Raw genomic sequence first — 18,995 nt, 5'->3', positions numbered from 1 at the left:
AATAGAAGAAAAATCTGGCTCATGGCAGCGATGGGACACTGGTTGATGAAACTCAGTCTATGATAAGGAGGAGTTAGATCAGATGAACAATAAACAACGAGGAGAGTATATATACTAACCCATCAGCCCAGGGGGTCCCTCCAGTCCTATTATTACAGTCGGCATAAGAGAAGACCAAGAAAAAAAAGTGACAGTCTCCTTATGATATTAGTGCTTCTTAACATCATGTCATCTGTCAATTGATCGATGATGTTGATCTTGAACCTGTTTCCCTGGAAGAAAACGAATGAGTGCAGAAACGAACTTACACTGAGAAGATGAATACCATATTTCCTTTGACGAGTGGTCCAGGGAACGTCCCACCTGCGAGGACGGTGCTGAAATTGGGTAAGTGAAAGAAGGATGAAATGAGGGAGGGTGATAGCAGTGCATACCCTCTGTTGAAGCCATCAGGTATGATATCTGCATTGACGATCTGCATGTTGGCGATGGACCTGATAGAGACATACATTCCAGAGATCAAAGCAGCAATGGTGAATAGAGTGGTGGGGACTATCATTTGTTCACTGATGGAAAGTGCAGGCTATCTATGCCTCTTTATACATCGACAAATGTCTCACCCATCCAACATTGTGGCTGCATAATTGAATGTGATATGAGCATCTGACTGTTCTAGGCTAATATAAGTGTAAAGTGCATGTCTTAGCAGTTATGAGAGACATGTTTGTACCTTGGGTATGTGAATAGAGTCCCCAGGGGCAAGAAGAATCCTGATTGTAGGAGTGAACCATATTGTGCTGATGGCCAGTGTTGGAACCAGAGGGAATTTGGATTAGAGATAATCAAGGAGGGGAGCAATTTTCATTATCTAATTCTTCACATATTTCAATCATGCAAGGTTAGATCCAGACAAAGGCCATTGGCTAGGCTGTAGAAAGCTCCTGGACAAGGATTCAATCCTCTTGCATTGCCATGATACCAGCCCTGCACATGATGCAGCCCCCACAACTGAGCACAGTTAATAGTCGAAGGATCATCAATTAAATTGCCGAGATGTCTAGGTACTGAGATTTTCAAAGGTCAAATGCAACAAAAAAACATGCTCAGGGGCTGGAAAGTGGCATGCGATGTTGAAGAGAACATCATGGTTTAAATTTGAATCGGACTTGAATCGGATATTGAATTATCTTATCACCCGGCATTGTGCTAGAACAAGCACTGAAGTGCTAAAGGTTCATTTGAGGCTTGTGTCAACCTCAGTCTATGAATTTTCCATTCACTCTGTTCATCGAGTTGTGCTTGGTTCTGCTCTTGTTCACTTGTTCTGTTCGCGATTGCTCACCTTTGGCCCACCTTAATGTCACTCAAATTTGACTCAAATGGCTGGTCCACATATCTGACTGTCCTATTTCAGGGAACGATTTGTTCTAAGGTAGATTACATAACACGTATCTGATTGTCATCCAAAGATGAAACTCCCAGAACCAAAACTTAGCGTTGCATCTCAGCCCATGTACACATGGTCTCAGACAAAACGTCCAACGTTCGAATACCAATGATCATTGAATAGGCACTCAAAGACTTAGGAAAATGGATACATTTATCATCATGAGAATCATATGGGGACACCTTGTCTCCATGTCATATGATATAGAAACGTGTCCACAGTCCTGATCTGCTCGCTGCGTGTGATGGCTCCCCTCCTGCTGTGAGTTTTGGTCCCTGCCATGCAACCTGGATTTTTCGTCACATTACGGGCATGTAGAAAGCATGAAGGAAATTGCCAGAGTCATATCCAAGTAGCATGATGTGTTTAACTGTCGATTGGTAAAGTCCTCATCCTCATGAGCCCAATTTGATTGCTAGATGATATCCTCAAGCAACTCCAGACGAATGAGCCTTTTCACTCCAAAAAAAGAGTAACATTTCTGAGAAGTTTCTGATGCTCAGAAACTAATTCTGAAACCGGCGACATACCATATATTTCTATGCGCCATGTGTGGGATATGCCCCATTAGTTTCGTAACCAGTTTCTGACCTTTAGAAACTCCAGAAATTTTACTCTATATCAGATGTCTTCAAACGAACTTCAGTGCAATTTATTGAAAAAGGTGAGGTTACCTTCAAGTTATTGATTACTACACAAAGTATGCAGATGCCACAAAGATCATGAGAGAAGTTATATATATATAAAAGCAATGCTGTTGCACAGAACTTCGCATTGGCATCTGTAAACAATAGCACAACAGGATTTCCAAGACAATGTGGGAGAACTTAAAGCTTGAATATTTGTGTCTGTACATAGTATAACATTCTTTTTTTTTCCTGGCGGGGATCAGTTGTTTGTGCTTTGAGTCCAGCAGCATCAAAATGAATGTTTACTTTCAGATAGAACAAACTTCTAACAATGCTTCTCACCATCCTTGATGCATGTTCACTATTATGCTCTTCAACAATGCAGACATGACTTCCAAGCTGTTCCTCGGTGGCTGACCATCTGCAGGGTTCCCTTTATCCAAGAACACACCAACTTGCCCATGATACAAAATCAGGAGATAAAAAGCATATTGTCTACCCTTCAATTCTGATAGTGTACAAGAGGAATCCACCTAAAGAGACGATGTTAAGGCATCTTACCTGGGCAGTCAATGTGGATTCGATACCAAAATGGACCATACAATATCTGTCTGACAAAGAGATGTTCTTATTTTCAGGACAAGCTGCTGTAAGGACACCCCATGTGAGGGGAGCCAGCAGAAGGTGGGGAACAATCCGCAATGACAGCACTACTGAGTTATTTGCCTGTGCCTCCAGATGACATTGGTTTAGTTATGAAGATGGATATGTGGACTGATGGTCTCCTTGCCCGATAAGCACACCAAGATGGAGTGCACAAGGAGTCTTTCCCTTGGGTTTCTACACACATTTTGACTCGTTTCTGGCTGTCAATTTGTCTGCCATCTGAATATTGAAGGAGCAAGGGTTGGTATCCATTTCCATATGTACTAGAGTCTTCTGGCATGTTGACAGATTCAACATTGTAAGGACATGATCCTTCTGCCATGATTATGGCAAGTAACCCATGCCATTCAATGCTACTGTTCTCTCTTCAAACCTTATTATGTCGCTTGACAGTGGAAATGGACAAGGCAGATCTGGTGGCCACCCTGTATCCCTGGTGTTGAACTGTGAGAACTATGAGTTCATGGCCTATGCGAGCAGGGAGGATATCATCATGCAGGACACCTACATCAGTGGGAACAATGTCACATTCTCAAGCGAGTGGGACACGGTGTGCACACCTGATTATGGGGATTGTGGATGTGACAATTGTAAAGGCAACTTTCAGGATATATTGACCAGGGAAGATGAATTTTGGGAAAGGATATTCATCAATGGATGGGAGCTGAGTAAGGTGGTCTGGGAGGTCCTGCAGGCCTTTGGGGATGAGTCGTATGTCTATTTCTTTTCTGTGTATCTAGCAAGAGCTTAAAGGTGCTGCTGCAGGTACTAGAAGAGATTTCCTACCAGTAAAGAGTTCATTGTTCAGAACATCGTTGGGATCAACTATGGAGCTCTGGGTAATTATTGGCTTCTTCTCATTGTATACAAGGACATTGACCTGGCATATGTGTTGTACTGTGGGCCGACCCTACTCCCACCAATATCAAAGCCTCTGCCTCAGCTCTAGTGCTTTTCCTTCTGAAAATCACTGTATTCATTCTTAACCCCAAAGTCAAGTTCCAGCAAGTGATGACTTCTGACTGGATCGACGTGAGTTTGTGGACAGTAGAAAATAAGACACTAGTTTTAGCGATGAATTTTGACTATGAAGAAAAGGTCCTTTTCTTGGCTCAGGTTGGTATCGCTGAACTCGTGGCAGAGCAAGTGTTGGATAGTGGTGCACAGGTCATCGTCGGTGACTTCAGGGTTATTTTGGAATCTGTAGGCTCAGTCGTCTTTATTGTACCGAGTAAATAGTTAATTAAATAAATACCTCTACTCTGACTCAGATATCTCTAAACTATCCTTCATTGTCTCATAATGTAGCAACGTTCTGGGCACCCCAGTAATCCTGAAGTTCAGTACTTATATTAGGATAAGATCTACAGTATTTTAGGCTGAAGCAATGCAGAACTGATGATGGACCTATGTGTTGACATTTTTAGTGCACATCGACAGTAGCATGCTGGGTCCTCAGGGGCAGTGCATAAAATGCCCACAATCCTTGTTAACCATGAACAACAATGAGGGGTACCTACTATTACAAAAAAAATAGAAGAAATCTCATTGTGACACTCCTTCAGCTCCATGGCATACTCATTGCATGCATAGCAATCTCTTTCTCTACCGCAATGTTCTTCACCTATCATTTGGAGTACTTTTCCACCTTTCTCATATACCTTCCGTTTGCAATAGTATCCATACTGGCACTGGCGATATTCGACCCTGCACACATCTCTACCTGGACTCGGTGGACACAATGGAGAACATGATTTCAACTGTGCTTTCTATGGTGTCTCTTCCTCCTCTTCGCACCAACCTATCCTTCCTCTTCTTACCTCCATCATGGCACCCCCATATATTTCATTCTCTCAAATGGCATGTACTACATTGCTGCCAATCTGTATAATTCAGCAAAGGTCCTACCTGCGTGAATGAAGGACATAAAGCTCCTCATCGACCACATTGGCCAACAGAACATCTTCGTATCGATCTACAAGTCGAATTCTGTGGATGGGAAGCAAGAGATTCTGCATATGTTCCAGAAGGAACTCAGTGAACAGGGTATCGGTAACCATATAGTGGTGCAGGGAGGCATAAGGAATAGGTGGGGGGTGAACAGCCCTGAATGGATCTCCTACATAGCGGATATCAGGAACAAGGCCTTGGAGCCTTTGCATATCATGTGTGACCAAGAGGGAAGACCTTTGCAAAAGTCTTATTTTTTTAACAATGTTTTCTTTGACTGGAGTGGGTCTTTTCATTTCACCCTCCATCACTTCACATGCTCTGACTTTGTGTGTTTGAAATAGGAGATATTGTATGATTAATCAATACAAAGGATGGAGATTATGACTTTGCTTGTGCTCTGGACTTTGACGGAGTGGGGCTGTATTATACATATGTCTTTCTCTGCTACATGCCATTCCTCCTCTTATGCTTCTATCAGTTGGGTAGTCTGTGACGCTTGCATACAGACAGCAAAAGAAGTCTGATCATAATTTTCGGACTGCCAGGCTGTCAAAAGCCTCTGGAAAGGGGAACCTATCAATGTTGCCAGTTGTTGGAGTGGCTGTTTTTGATGCCACATGGTTTCTTGAGGATTCATTATGCAGTAAGCCCCAGAATCACTCTCGTGTTGTATACTAAATGATCGCTTGTTTCCAGAGCTAGACCGGAGCATGCCAATGCCAACAGGAGATTATCTCCCCCCACTACTGCTGTGGTTCAGAGACAGCATGGAATGCACGTCATCAGTGTTATCTTATAGCCCTTGACATGCATTTCTAGAACACCCCCCACCAGCTGAAAATATATATTAATCCTGCAGTTAATGTTGGTATGTCTCAAAAAAAAGCAGTCCTTTTTGGTCACACTGACAGGTATCTCCCTTGGCTTCCTCTTGAATATGCGCTGCATCAAGTTTGGCCATAACAAGACAGTAATGCTGAACCAGGACATGACGAAGCTTGAGTTGCAAGTATAGCTCACAGGTATTGGACTTGAGACAATGGTAGAATGCAGCTTTAGTTTTCACCAAAGATGTGATGGATTCATAACCGCAGAAAGAAAATTGTTTGAAGTTGACACCAACATAACTCTTCGTGTTACTGACAACTTCCTCAGTATGAGGATCGGCTGGAATTTCTGTGGGAGATTCTACTGAAATTATTGGAATTAGTAACTGAAGTGCCTAGATCAATACATGGAGCTTACTAGTGCCATATGGGTCAAGATTGATCAGTTCATCAATAGTATTCAGATGATCGTCATCCTCTGCATGAGGGTATTTGAATGGCAATAGAAGAATATGTCAGTCAGGGATGCCACCAATGCATTGGCTGATAAGAGACTGATGACAAGAAGTGCACTCAGATGATAATCCTGTGAAAATGCACTCCTTCCCCTCCTTTATGCAAAGACAACAAGGGCAAACAGCCTAAAATACTGCATTAGAAGACAAGAAAACATTATAATCAAGTAACCACACCTTAGCAGAGTGAGCAGGATGAGTATGCACTGCATGGCTAGGAGTGCCTGAACAATAGGCATAGAAGGTTTCTCCATAGCAGAGGTCTGCCTTGTTGAAAGGCTGATGATAGAGATCAGTAATCTTTTCACCAATATCCATGGCATCTTTCAGAATGCCCTGTTTCTTGGCAAACTTCTCAATGAAAGAATGTGGTGAACTGTGAATCGACTCTGGCATCCATGAAATTCAGGATCAATCCATATGATGCTGCAGTTATAATTAATTTGAAGGGCTTGCTACCCACTTATCAAAAGAAACCATAGATGGTCCATTAAGACTAGGAGCTCTAGGTTGAGCAACCTCTGGAGTGATAAGTTCATCATCAAGAATGGACACCAGAGTAGAGATAGTGCCAGGAGAATCAGGCACAGTCTCATTTGCTGGGACTGGTGTCAATACCAGAGTAAATAGAGCTGACAACATCAAGATATCATCATCAACTCAGTACCTCAAAGGAGGGAGAGTGGCTTAAGTGTCCACAAGTTGAGATCCCATATAGGAATTGTAGAGGATTCACCTGCTCTAGACCATTTCTTTGACCATTTCCTTTGTTACCTTATCTTGCTTTTACCTTTCTTTGTCTATACAGTGTTTACTTGTCACCATTAGTTAGCCTCCCCCTTCCTTTCAATATTTTACATTGTCTTTGCCAGTTACCTTTGTCTTATTACATGCCACTCTACAAATAGTATAAGTATGTAGCTACTTGGTACCAATGGATAATTGATCTTCCCCCATCTTCTCTGGTGTCCATCCAGGTCTTAAAGTGTAATAGTCAAGCCTTTACCTACAGAATAATGACCACCAGTAGTAGCTGGCAATCGACTAATCTTGATCTCCAAAGAAGGTTCCCAATAGTTATGAAAATTCTTCTGGGATACCTTGCCATCAACAATAGAAATGAAGTCAGCAAGGAAAGGCTCCTTGAGAGTGGATGGATAGTATGCTTGAAGCAAGTACTATTCCACAGTTATTAGTTCATGGAAACTTGATCAACAAGTCAGATGTACCTGGACCTTGGCAGCCTCATCAAAATATGCTGAAGTTTGCAGCAGCTGCACATTGGCATTGAGAAGACTCTTCAGCAAGGTGTCAGCATGCTGAATGAGGGATTTGAGAGTAGGAATGGTGTTAGCAGAGACAGCAGACATGGTGGTGTAGAAAACATGAGAAACTGTCTCTTGTATATGAAAACTTGGAGACATCTCACCTTGTTATGCTTATGTAGAAATTCTGTTTGAGATGGAACATGCACCCAATGGGCCATACCATGGAAACATCTACATGTGCTTGCCTTTCAAAAACTCAGCAGCATTGCACTTTGAAATACCACACCTTCAAACCTCATGAAATGCTGAGAAGTGGCACTAAATGAATCAACAATATGCTGGATGCACACCACCAAATCACTAATACCAAATCACAATGCAGTTTGAGAGAGGAATGGTAACACCTGGATTCTCAGTATATAGAGAATGTAACATTGATAGGGTACAATAGAATGTAATTCAAGGATATATATTGTAGTTACTGGGACAAAGTTGTCTGTGTCACTGAACACAACAAAATCTATCTCAAACAGTCTGCCTGGTGCAGGTTCTGAACTTGTATTGTCTGCCTGGTGCAGTTTCTCAACTGATATGGTGTGCCTGGTTGTGAATTATACACAAAACTGAGCTGTTCTGAACTGTTCCTGGTCTGTTCTGACTGTCTGACACAAACTTTTGGTTGCTTTCTGGGGTTCTTTCATAAAACAAAGTGATCTGGTCACCACAATACTGTTCAAGTTGAGTCTATGACTCAAAGTTCTTAACACAACTCTTACTGTTCACTTGGTAGCATTTTGGGGGGGGTCAGAAACCTGCCTTCCCTATCCCCATATTGATATTTATACTTTCTGGATCCTGGTGTCTGACTAACACTGTGATCTACTGACTAATAGGCTTGCTAGCCTGGCCCAGTAGGCTAAACACATCTCCTGGCAGGTATGAGCTCATACACAACAGCTTGGTGGATATAAGCTCATTCACAGCTAGTCCAACTGATTGACTGGACTCTGCCCAACCTTTGCTAGCATGCCAATCACATGAGTACCCTGGACCTGAGAACCCCTCCTGCTAAATTGCAAGATTCACTAGTACTCCAGCTTCTACTGGATACTGAGATGATGCCCTTCAAGGGAATTGTTTCCTTGCCAGGTGTTACAATTTCTCCACTTTTTCCTTGATTTAACCCCTATCTATGCTTAGTCAGGGCACTAGAACAAGTGCTTAGGACCATGGGACAAGGCTTAGTCATCACAACTAGCCAAGTCCATCATTGTCTTTCAACACAACAGTGTTGCCCGATGACACATAATCAGCCTTTTATGTATGGTAGTGATGCTCAAGGACAATGAGCACAACAGATAGAGAGACACACAATAAGTACATAGTATTATTAACAGACCCTGTACGGTATTTAAGGAGGCTTGCTCTCACTGGTAATCCCCAGCTTCAAGCTAAAGTTTATCCTCACACCATTCTATACTTGAGCCAACTCTCTTGGCCTTGCGACACATTGATCAGAATATGCATCAGTGGACTCAGCTGATCTCCTGAAGTGTGAGGAGACATCTGTTTATCACATGTATCTGTTCATGTGATGCTTGAGTCTAACACCAGGTAATTACTTGCTTATTATTTCTTACTATGACATAAAGTAACTAACCCAGTAGAAAAAAATAAATATATTCAACTTTCCACCTGATACAGTTGCCCAGCACATCACTTGGTTTAAACTTTTGAGTCTTTGACCCCAAAGATTTAAAAAGTTTAGGGGGAAGAGACATGGTCCCATGTTGTTCATAGGATGGAAACTATGATATCACTAACAAAAATATTGCATTTCACCAAGGATTTGACTATGTACAATAGAGTTATCAGCAAAAACCACATTGCAGTAATGAAGTCTCACACTTAGAGATACAACACTTGACAAATCCAAAGGTTAATGGCAACAAAGCTGTGGCCAACTACACTCCTTACCATTTTGGAATTTGCATCATTTGGACTCAGCAGAATTTTTAAGATTCAGTGTACAGCCAGGAAAGCACATGGACCATTGCACATGATCCCAGCTGCTGAAATTTCCCCAAGTTTAAATGAACCCCAAAATCACTCAAGAAATCACACAAAATTTCAAGAAAATACAACTTTATTTATTTATGCCCTCTGTGGAGCGATGTACAGGCAGCAATATAAATTTTTCCCGAAGGCGCACGATAATTGGTGTATAAAAATTGTTCAAAATTACAAACGGAGCGGTGCTCCCAGCCAAATCAGCTGTCTCTGCCCTAGTCGTCGCTTCCCTCTGAACGTATGTCATTGTCCTCACCCTTGTCCTCGCCGTCGCCAGGAGAGAGACATTCACGAAGGCATGATAGCTGGGCTCGAACATTATCAGTATAAGATAGAACACTGAGGCCAGACAAGTATTGCTGGATCACTGAGTCAATGGTGTTATTGTTCTGTTCAATGGCTGCGATAACCCCCTCAAAAGTATTGGAAGAGGCTAAAAGAATCAGACAAAACACATCTAAAAGAGAAGAAAGATACTCACTGGCACCAGAAGGACGATAATAGTCCACTGGATTGAGACTGACCTCTCCATCGATGGTGCAAGGGCGCTTTGCATAGTGGCAACGAGCGCAGATGACTGTGTAGGTCAACAACTTGCGGCATTGCGTGCGACGTCTCTTGCACTGGTCACAGGGCTTTGAATACTAAAGGCAGATCAACAAAAGTATAAGATAAAAGAAAAGGAAACATACGCGTTCTCCGATAAAGGCGGCGACCTCCTTGTGCCAGTACCGGTTGTCAACTTGGACGAACTCGCCGAAATCTGCTTCGACTTTGACGACACCGATAGAGGTGATGCCATTATCGACAGGCCTGGCAGATGAGGGCACGACCTCACCAAATCCGCCATTGCTGACGTCCAAGTTCACCAGCAGTTTGGAAGGCCCAGGACCACGAGCCCTCACAGCTTTAGTGACCCGAATGGTATCTCCTTCGACGGCCGTGTCAGCTTGAATCTTGGTTTTCTTTGAGGACGACGCTTGGCCAACCCCATCCTCCACCTCGTCGTGTGGGTGCTTGCGAAAACCCATCTCCTTCGCTTTGCCTTTGCCAATTTCGGTAGGGCCAGGCATGGGTGCTTCCTTGGTAGACCTCTTGACCTTCTTTGAGGTCAACACCTGAGGGATGGCCTTCATGGGAGAAGGATTGTGAGGGCGTGTTGAACGGCGGGGAGACACCATAACTGTCGGAATTCGTAAACGGCCAGCAATTTTGGTAGGAAAGGAGCTAGGGGCACGGTCGTCCTCGATGTTACCAATACTCTTAATCTCGTCGTCACTCTCGTCCTCTTCTTCGTCATCTGTGCCTGGTAAAAACAAGGGTACATGCGAACGAAAAGCGACACTACCTTCGTCCGGAATAGTGCTTGGCCCGGGGATCACTTGAGGACGAGAGGCAGCTATAAGAATGATGAGGGACGACTGAAAGAAAAATAAAACAACGACACACCATTGACGGTTCTAAACGTGGATGGAGGCTTCCGCTGGACCACAGAAGTAGCCACCACGGTTTTTAAGGACCCCTTACCCCGGACATGGAGCGGAGACGTCGGAGTCACCGCGTGAATTGGAGATGAAGGCAATGGTGCCATGGTTGACGGCCTAACCACGGGTTTCTGAATTATTGGAATCGGCTGTGGGACGGCGACTTTGGAGGTCGAAGGCGCAGGCAGTGCCACGGAAACTTGTCTAGAGAGAACGGGTGACTTGGAAGGCGCGGTAATGGGAGTAACCACGTGTTTCATTGGCATTAGAATCACGTCGAACTCATACTGAGCCTGGCAAGACGGTCAAACAATAGAAGAAGAAAGAAAACTCAACCACGCACTGCTTCGCGAGCCAGGATGTTGTACTCTCTTCTGGCCTCGTCAACCTTCTCGATGGGAATAGCGGCGACAGCCTGCAAGAAACTCCTCGCGAGTTTATACCACTTCCTGAGTGGAACCCCCGCCAACAACAAGTTATCGTTATAGATTGTCCATTCGTCCGCAGCATTTATTAACCAGTCGTCAACGCGAGACGATGACCAAGTAGCGTTGGGCGATACTTCCTCGAGTCCTTCCAAGGCAGCGCTGGCGACAGTGTATGCTTCTCGGGCTTGAACGACGGCGAGTTCCTGAGGGTCTGTAGGTTCGGCCATTTGTTGGAGAAGTCGAGAAATGCGTTCGGCAGATAATTTGACAGGTTGACGGTCAACGAGGAAGGGAATCTGAAAAAGCCTTCAATGAAACCGAAGGAGTTTGTCAGTAACTGGTACCACAGGCGCCGCCCGTTGAACAGGCGGTGGCCCAGACAAGAAAAGAAACTACTCACTGGTGGAGGAAGAGGAAGAAGAGCGCCTTCACTGAGGAAGATGCGCAGTGAGGGAAAGAAGTGAAGAAGTGGGATGTAGAAAATTTTCTCTATGTCCTTCTGAGTCATGCGTGCCATGGCTTCTGTTCTTTGCAGAATAGACGAAAGAAGGCTTAATAATGAAGAAGACATACGAAAGAATACATGCCTGATAATCAGCAATTAGGGTGCTATTTTTAGATCCCCGACGCGTCTAACCAGTTCTGTTCATCGATGCTTTATCACCGGCAGTAGAGTATCACTTAGCTCATAACAAATGTGCTTTGTTGACTGACGTAGAACAATAGTCTCTCACCAACGTTTTAGTTCTATGAAAGTTCTGCGTGGTGAAAACGCCCCGCAACAAAGTTGTCGACATGAAATAGCTGAGGCCCTGTTTATTGCGTCAAGAGAGTATTTTCACTGTGTATATAAGGGTCGACAGAATCGTTGTGTGTCGAGGTAGTAGAGAGACGACTGCGGAAAAACACAAAAATTCTATATCGCAATCGCAACGCCATTTTGTCCGAGTCCCTTCATCTCGATTCCGTTAGAGCTGAGAAATCTTACGTTAGCTATGGAGCCTGCTCCGAAAGAAATACGAGAATTACCTACGCAGACCATCCCACCCCGGTAAATGGTCGCATCCCGATTCTGTGACATTTCAGCCCCACAGATGTCTGTCACTTGGCTTCTTGCGGCAGAAGACTTGATCATATCAACAGGTAATGCAGGATTTTCCTCAGCCTTCGCAGACAATGGGGGCAACAGACACGAACAAAAAACTGTCGTTAGCGTGTTTGACGGTAGCGACCTTGCTGACTGAAGTCGTCATCACAGCAATGTCGCTGCTGAAAATCGGAAGGCTAGCCCAAGTGAGTGTTTTGGTTCGAGGCAGAGGGGAAGAGTCGGGTCATTAAATGGGAAAAGATCCGATTCTTCGCCGCTTGCGCATACATGGCCGGTGCCTCTCCCTATACACGGATCGTCGAGACTGGGACCGCGGAAATGTAGAGAACGCGCGCCGAAGGCAACAAGCATCTGAATCGAATCCATATCATAGGCGCCCAGAGGTGGAATGATATAAATCATAAAAACGAGCATCTTAGAGCGCATCCTGAAGTGACCTGAGCAGGCTACAAAAGCATATCATTAGTTCTTGGGTACTTCTAACAACCCCGACTACTCACTTTCTTCTACTTCGACATGACTACAACACTCCTCAGGGCATTCCTTTTCTCGCGATGATCTCCCAGGCTACTGAAAAGGCGCAGCCAGATAGCATCGTTCTGGTGAAAGGTGCGACGTTGATGGCGGGAAGAATGAAACATCTGTCGGCAGAAAAAGGAAACCAGGTATCGGGAAAAGCGTAGGACAGGGTAGGACACTACCGAAGCGGACAGACAGATGAGCACTGACTTCACCACAGCCTTGAAAGTTACATACCTGCCTGGTATTTTCACCTATCGTTCCCTTCCACCATTGGGTTAACTCCTTCACTATCGAAATTGCGCCTCAGCCTTTGTCTCGCACTAGAGTATCTGTCAGAGAGAGACGGAACTGCATGGAAAATGTACCGACCTCAATTGGCCAGGAGCCCGTAATTGTTCTGGTCTTATGGTATTCTCCAGCCTTAGTGGATATATGTGCAATTCCTTACTCACGCCAAGTCGCAAATGACGAAAATATTCTCAGCACCAGGTGACTTTGAGCTGTATCACGAATAGTCAGCTTGTAAACACATAGAAACGTGAATGTCAATTTGCTCACTGGGCACCGGTTTCCTTCGATATCCCTTCGATCATTCATTCAGCGCCGAGTCAAAGTAATGTATTGTATGTGAAAGACGGCCAATTCTTCATGTTTCTTCGTCTTGGCTTTGCTTGCTGTTGCTGATAGAGAGCTGTATGGTTCCTGCATAGGGGCTTTGAGTGAAAAGTTCTCCTACAGAATTACTAGGATCGGCTCACTGGGCGCTCACTAGTGCTGACTATCTGTCGTACTCTGCAGAGCGAAGTCGTAGGCAGCCAGTGATGGTGATGGTGAAGATTCATGGATGCGGCCAGGCCGATCTGTATTCGGACTTTGAAATATTCTGCCGGCATTTACGGCAACAACCGAATGCACAAATTCTTTGACTGTCCTTGTCCTTCGTATTTATTCAGGCGCGTCCAACCTATATTCTGAGGTCGAGATAACCATGCTCGTCACCTCGCATAGCCAGAATCCCGCTGCGCACGTCGTAATCTCGTGACTCGACGCGTGCTCATCTGGGGGGGTTCGTTGATTTTTGAGCTCTGTTTTTTTGGACACGCTTTTTTACTAGGTAGGGACTTTCCCTTCTTTCCACTCCTTCACATGAGGTTAACCGTGCTTCACGCAGGGTAGCAAAATGCAATACAATCTATGCGAGGCTGCACATGTGACAGTAAGGAGGGAGGTCCCATGTTATTACTCGCTAATTCCACCAGTCAACCGTATCCTAGCATTCCAACGTCGCCTTGGAACTCGTAACTTAGTCTGTGCTTATTTATTTGAGCCGGCCAGAATTTGTTGGTGGGGTGGGTGACACCACTATATAGCCACGAAAAACGCGAAATGATGCCATCGGTCTCCGGCGTGTCAATCAACGCAAATATTGACCTAACTGATGTCAGCATATTAATCCAGGCTACAATTTCAGCTTCAGTGCAGGTGATATGCACCTCGTACTTCACTATTTCAACAATATAACTGTGAGTGTATCGGTCGAGTGCCGAACATGCCCATGCGTCAATGTCCCAAGATTTTTCTTTTTTTTCTTCCTTTGCTCATTGCTTCTTAGAGTCTCACGACATCTCTAATATTACACCAATCTACGATCATACAAATTCCAATATTAGGGTGACTATATCTATTGTTATACATTATCCATCAACTGACCCAGTAACCTTAGTTACAAAGAGATGATTCATTCACATCATCTGGTACCAAAGGTGCGAGTGTATATAATCACCAGAAACAACTGGTGTCTGCGTGCACGTTGATTGTAGACCCCGGACAAGATCGACATACGTCATCTCCTTCGTCCAGAACCCTGATCTGACAATTTTAACGAGCGAATGGGTAAAAAACCCATGAAACTCTCCCTCCGCCTCGTGCTCCCCCGCGAACTCGTAGTCATTACACGCCGCCACAACCACATGAGAAGACATGTCTGGATGCCATCTCTGCTCCATTATTGAAGTACGGTTGGATATGCGCTTCAGGTTCTGCATCCCAACAAGAAATATAATGTCACACACATCGGTCAGGGGAAGAGCGCTGCGCACTCTAGATTTTGGGTCTCTAGTGATACTAGCAGAGTGGCAACAGTCGAGGATGATGGTGATTTGATTCCCTTTAGCCTGCGAAATTTCATAGAGAATTGTATTAATCTCTTGATCGCTGATGTCGGGAATTTTGTGTCCACTGACATCGACGATGTCGCGGTTGATGGGGCAGAGAGCCTCGGTAGGGCAGAAAGCATTGATACGTTTGTTGCCTTTGTTTTTTGCGCTGTAGCTCGGTGTCGAGATGCGTACATCTGGAATGCTTGACTTCCTTTCCTCGACATCTCTCGGATATTCCGAGGAAGTGTAGCTTGAGCCATCACCGGCAAAAAATATGACGATGTTGTCTCCTTTCTTGATGTTGGGGTTGCTGATGAGACTGCAAAGCATGTTCATGATATTGTCGTGTGACGGAATGGAAGGATCGTTTGAGGGCATATGTTTCCTGCCAAGGAGAAGTTGTATGTGGTTTATAGGAACCTTGAGATCTTTCTCCAAGTATGTCTTCATCAATAATGCATCTGCCACACAGCTGCCCAGTGGATACCTCTTGTACCCGTCAATTCCAATGATGACAGCCCAGAACCGCGAGGCGCCGATTCCATGTGGTCTCTATTTTACTGATAGTTAATAAGAAGGTGAATGATAAAACATTAAATATACTCCTGTTAATGTAATTCTAGGAAATGGCTTGAGTTTGATAGACCCAAGTCCTTTGCCTAACTCATACAACTGTGTGTGCAGGTGACGGAGCCTATGGAGTTTTTCAAACAATGGATAGGCAGATTCATCATCGCTCAGCACCCTGTGCTTTGTCTCTTCGAAGACAGCTACTGAGTCGATGCGGCGAGATTCGGTATCGGATTCTGCCATCCCGTACTGCACAGATAGCTGCTTCTCGTGCTCTGCTAGACCCTTGAGTTCATCCTCCAAGCTCTCAACTTGAAGTCTATCTTCCGGGAAATCGAAATCATCCTGACATCAACAGTTAGCACATCAACTTCCGAAAATCCACAAAATAAGTATACCATGGCAACAGCATCCGAATCACCGTCAAAATTACGGTCCAAAGAAGATTGCTCTGAATTCTAAAGAAATTTACATTTCGATTAAGGAAAGCGAGAAGCAAAAATCAAATAGTGCCTATGGAATTCATCTCAGTAAAATCCCTGGAAGTACCACCAACTTTCCATACCAATGGGGCATCATGTACATCCGAGTTAGCGGGCCTTGAATGATGCCATGTCTCCAAAGAGAAACTTGGTTTGGTGTCAATTTTCGAATGCCATAGTGGCTCGTCGTGGACTGTGTGCATACGATAGAACCTAATAGCCGTGTTACAAGATGGATTTCAGGAAGCAAAGCGCTGATGGGAATTTTCTAAGGTGTTACCAGTTATTCTATTTAATGGTTCCTATTTCTACTTAATGTGGACCAGTCATCTATGATTATTACCAGTCATTTCCATAAACCAGTGCTGTGAGATTTTACATCATCCATTAATATTTATCATGGATACCTTGCTAGGCGCCAGCCACAGAAAGGTCAACCATCGACACCGTGGGATGAAGGACATCAAACCCAAGAAAGGTGGATATACTGTGCTTACAATGAAAACCATCTCCATTCAGAGTTCTTTACCAAAAGAAGTGATCTTATTAGCCATAACCCGGCAGTGCAATGTAACTACCATGGAACAAGCATTCTTGGACTACTAGATCCTGCCGACAATTCGAAGGCATTAGTCATTTCTACAAACTCCGGAAGAATTTATTGGCACAGGGAACATTTCATGATGAGCAGCTAGGTGGTTTAATTGATACACAATCGCCACTCACTGCATCCTCACTTCCGGAGAAAGCATGAATCCACATCAAACCTTAGAAGTAATTTTAGGTCCTTGACCGATTGTAGTATGGCACTTGTACCCCATGGCATCTATGGTGCCAATCATCTCATCCACTGTTGCTGGCAAGTTCCTGGTCCTGAAGTTACCAGACTCCTAGTCTGTTCATTTACCATACCTTCAAGCTCCCAGTCCTTTTGAACTCGATTCTTAGGGGAGATTTATCACAGGAAAGATGCTCGAAAGTTGCAAGTCACAACATGATCAAATTCTGCTCAAGCCATAATGATCAGTGGAAACAGTGGCAGCATCACAACAGCTATTATGTGACAGCCTCATCCCTGCTTTGAGCTGTGATAAGCACCTACTGATGGAGCCATGTGTTTACCTCCCAGCACCCAGGGAAGAGCCACTAATTAAGTGTCTACCTCCCCCAATTTGTAGGTGCTCTTGTTCTCTTCAAAGTAAGATGACACAGAATCTTGGATGACCGAGAGAACATGCCAATCCGCCTATAAAGGTTTCCTCAGAAAACAATTATGTGAGTATTCACCTTTGCCATGTCGACCAAGAAAACACTGAAATTCCAGTGCAGGAATTACCTTCAAATATAATTAGCTTGCTCGCGCAGTATGAGAAGCAGCTGGTGATACATTATAGGATGGCCATTGGAAGAACACCAGACATTGATTTGGTCATGGTTTTCCAAGAGGCAAGAGCTAGAGTGATATGCAAGAAAGGCAGCTCTGCCACTGAAGCATATCAATGTCTCCAACAACTCCATCGCATTAGGCCCAGATTTCAATACGAATCCTTCCTTGAGAAGCAGGACAGCCCCTCGACCATCGAGGTAGGCAATTCTTTGCCACAGGAATATGCCTGCTAATCGCTCGTTGGAAGCCACCTCTTGAAGTGCAGTGCTCGAGATTCTGGGCAGTGATAATAGGCATCGATGCATATGATTCGTTTCCATTGCAAGGCTGTGTACCAGATGCCACTTCAATGGAGAAATACCTGAAAGAGGACTTAGGCATGCTACAAGAACGAATACAGCTACTCCTTGGTTCTGAACATAGCTTGTCCAAAGACCTCTCCTTTCCATCCTGTGTCAATATTGTCAACATGCTGAAGAGGATCTGAGTGCACACAAGGTGAAAGCAGATACAGCAGAGCACTATCCACTGACCACACTCACACCAACACACACACAAAACTCTTAGTTCATGGGGGGATTATAATATGATAACAGTAGTAATCAACAAATATAATTGTCTTCTTCAATGAATCCACAGCATGCAAACAGTAATAGCACATGTACAACAGTCCTAGATCTCTCTAAGTCTCAAAGCTTTTCGTTTTATCAGAACAAGAGGTGGCAACAGGTGTTGCCAGGCCTCAAGGCAATAGGTACTGCAGCTCAATACAATATGTCAAAACACTCCCACAAAACCCTCAAAATATCCTAAGCACAGCTCAGATCACCTCAAAATCCCTAACACACACAATACATGACTCAAAGCTTTGTGCTCTATGCAAAAACCAATCACAAACACATCCACAAGTGCCAAAGAGCACAGATCTCTGTTCACAAGTTTCCAAACCAATCATAGACCCACAGGATTCAAACCTATGTGATCTAGAGACACAAAACATAATAAACACCATCTGACAGACCAAAGGGTTTGAACCTCTGCCACCTGTAGTGCTGCACATCACAAATACCTCAAAAACTCAAGATGATGCCCTTCAGACACCACTCTCTTATTCTCAGATTAGAGCACAATCCAAAACCTCTTATCAAATTGGGCTCAAGTCCTTCATGAGCTTTGATGCCTCACTTAGTTCTCACAGCTCTCTCAATGATATCCAATAATCAGTTTATTCTCTCATCTGAAGTTACAAACACAAACCCAGAGCTAGGGTGCAATTTCTGTGCCCAATACACTGCAACTGTGGGGGTCAGAAACTTGTATTCTATTCATACAATGCAGTATTTAAATACTCTACTATGGTATCTTCAAAGTGTGGGACTCCATGCCAGATCCCACAGGTATTATTCACATGCATATCACAGTTGCCATGCTTATTCTCTTCCAGGCCAGGACTGTGCAATGTTTCCTCACTAGCTGGCCT

The 18,995-nt window shown here is 44.1% G+C and overlaps 6 protein-coding genes across 6 annotated transcripts; 1 reads left to right on the top strand and 5 right to left on the bottom strand.

Annotated features, from left to right (window-relative positions):
• Positions 1–203: 203 nt before the first annotated feature.
• Positions 204–502, bottom strand: BT62DRAFT_844808 (uncharacterized protein; the record flags this gene model as incomplete). The annotated part of the gene is made up of 3 exons (XM_043182453.1): positions 204–272; positions 326–377; positions 435–502. Coding segments are annotated over 3 exons (189 nt in total), but the record flags the coding sequence as incomplete, so codon positions are not given.
• A 2,580-nt stretch (positions 503–3,082) lies between these two features.
• BT62DRAFT_919047 (uncharacterized protein) lies at positions 3,083–3,981 on the top strand (the record flags this gene model as incomplete). The annotated part of the gene is made up of 5 exons (XM_043184120.1): positions 3,083–3,292; positions 3,350–3,453; positions 3,532–3,641; positions 3,674–3,774; positions 3,859–3,981. The coding sequence occupies 5 exons, from the start codon at positions 3,083–3,085 to the stop codon at positions 3,979–3,981; spliced, it is 648 nt and encodes a 215-aa protein (XP_043041362.1).
• A 1,350-nt stretch (positions 3,982–5,331) lies between these two features.
• On the bottom strand, positions 5,332–7,407 carry BT62DRAFT_919046 (uncharacterized protein; the record flags this gene model as incomplete). Its single annotated transcript, XM_043184119.1, has 7 exons — positions 5,332–5,444; positions 5,605–5,883; positions 5,941–5,998; positions 6,215–6,413; positions 6,501–6,669; positions 7,044–7,215; positions 7,267–7,407. The coding sequence occupies 7 exons, from the start codon at positions 7,405–7,407 to the stop codon at positions 5,332–5,334; spliced, it is 1,131 nt and encodes a 376-aa protein (XP_043041361.1).
• A 2,054-nt stretch (positions 7,408–9,461) lies between these two features.
• BT62DRAFT_930900 (uncharacterized protein) lies at positions 9,462–11,758 on the bottom strand. The gene is made up of 7 exons (XM_043186030.1): positions 11,688–11,758; positions 11,203–11,593; positions 10,825–11,152; positions 10,724–10,774; positions 10,068–10,675; positions 9,857–10,019; positions 9,462–9,808 (listed from the first exon to the last, which is right to left on the bottom strand). The coding sequence occupies exons 2-7, from the start codon at positions 11,512–11,514 to the stop codon at positions 9,591–9,593; spliced, it is 1,680 nt and encodes a 559-aa protein (XP_043041360.1). The 5' UTR covers positions 11,515–11,593; positions 11,688–11,758; the 3' UTR covers positions 9,462–9,590.
• Positions 11,759–12,403: 645 nt separating this feature from the next.
• Positions 12,404–12,995, bottom strand: BT62DRAFT_796409 (uncharacterized protein). Its single transcript, XM_043182324.1, has 3 exons — positions 12,896–12,995; positions 12,663–12,841; positions 12,404–12,556 (listed from the first exon to the last, which is right to left on the bottom strand). The coding sequence occupies exons 2-3, from the start codon at positions 12,819–12,821 to the stop codon at positions 12,497–12,499; spliced, it is 219 nt and encodes a 72-aa protein (XP_043041359.1). The 5' UTR covers positions 12,822–12,841; positions 12,896–12,995; the 3' UTR covers positions 12,404–12,496.
• Positions 12,996–15,031: 2,036 nt separating this feature from the next.
• On the bottom strand, positions 15,032–15,613 carry BT62DRAFT_843013 (uncharacterized protein; the record flags this gene model as incomplete). Its single annotated transcript, XM_043182449.1, has 2 exons — positions 15,032–15,193; positions 15,299–15,613. Coding segments are annotated over 2 exons (477 nt in total), but the record flags the coding sequence as incomplete, so codon positions are not given.
• Between the last annotated feature and the right edge of the window lie 3,382 nt (positions 15,614–18,995).

This window comes from Guyanagaster necrorhizus (assembly GCF_019112545.1).
Source record: "Guyanagaster necrorhizus MCA 3950 unplaced genomic scaffold BT62scaffold_9, whole genome shotgun sequence".
In the NCBI taxonomy this organism is placed as follows: domain Eukaryota; kingdom Fungi; phylum Basidiomycota; class Agaricomycetes; order Agaricales; family Physalacriaceae; genus Guyanagaster; species Guyanagaster necrorhizus.
Note: the sequence above shows the minus strand (reverse complement) of the source record. Positions and strands in the feature narration are given on the sequence as shown.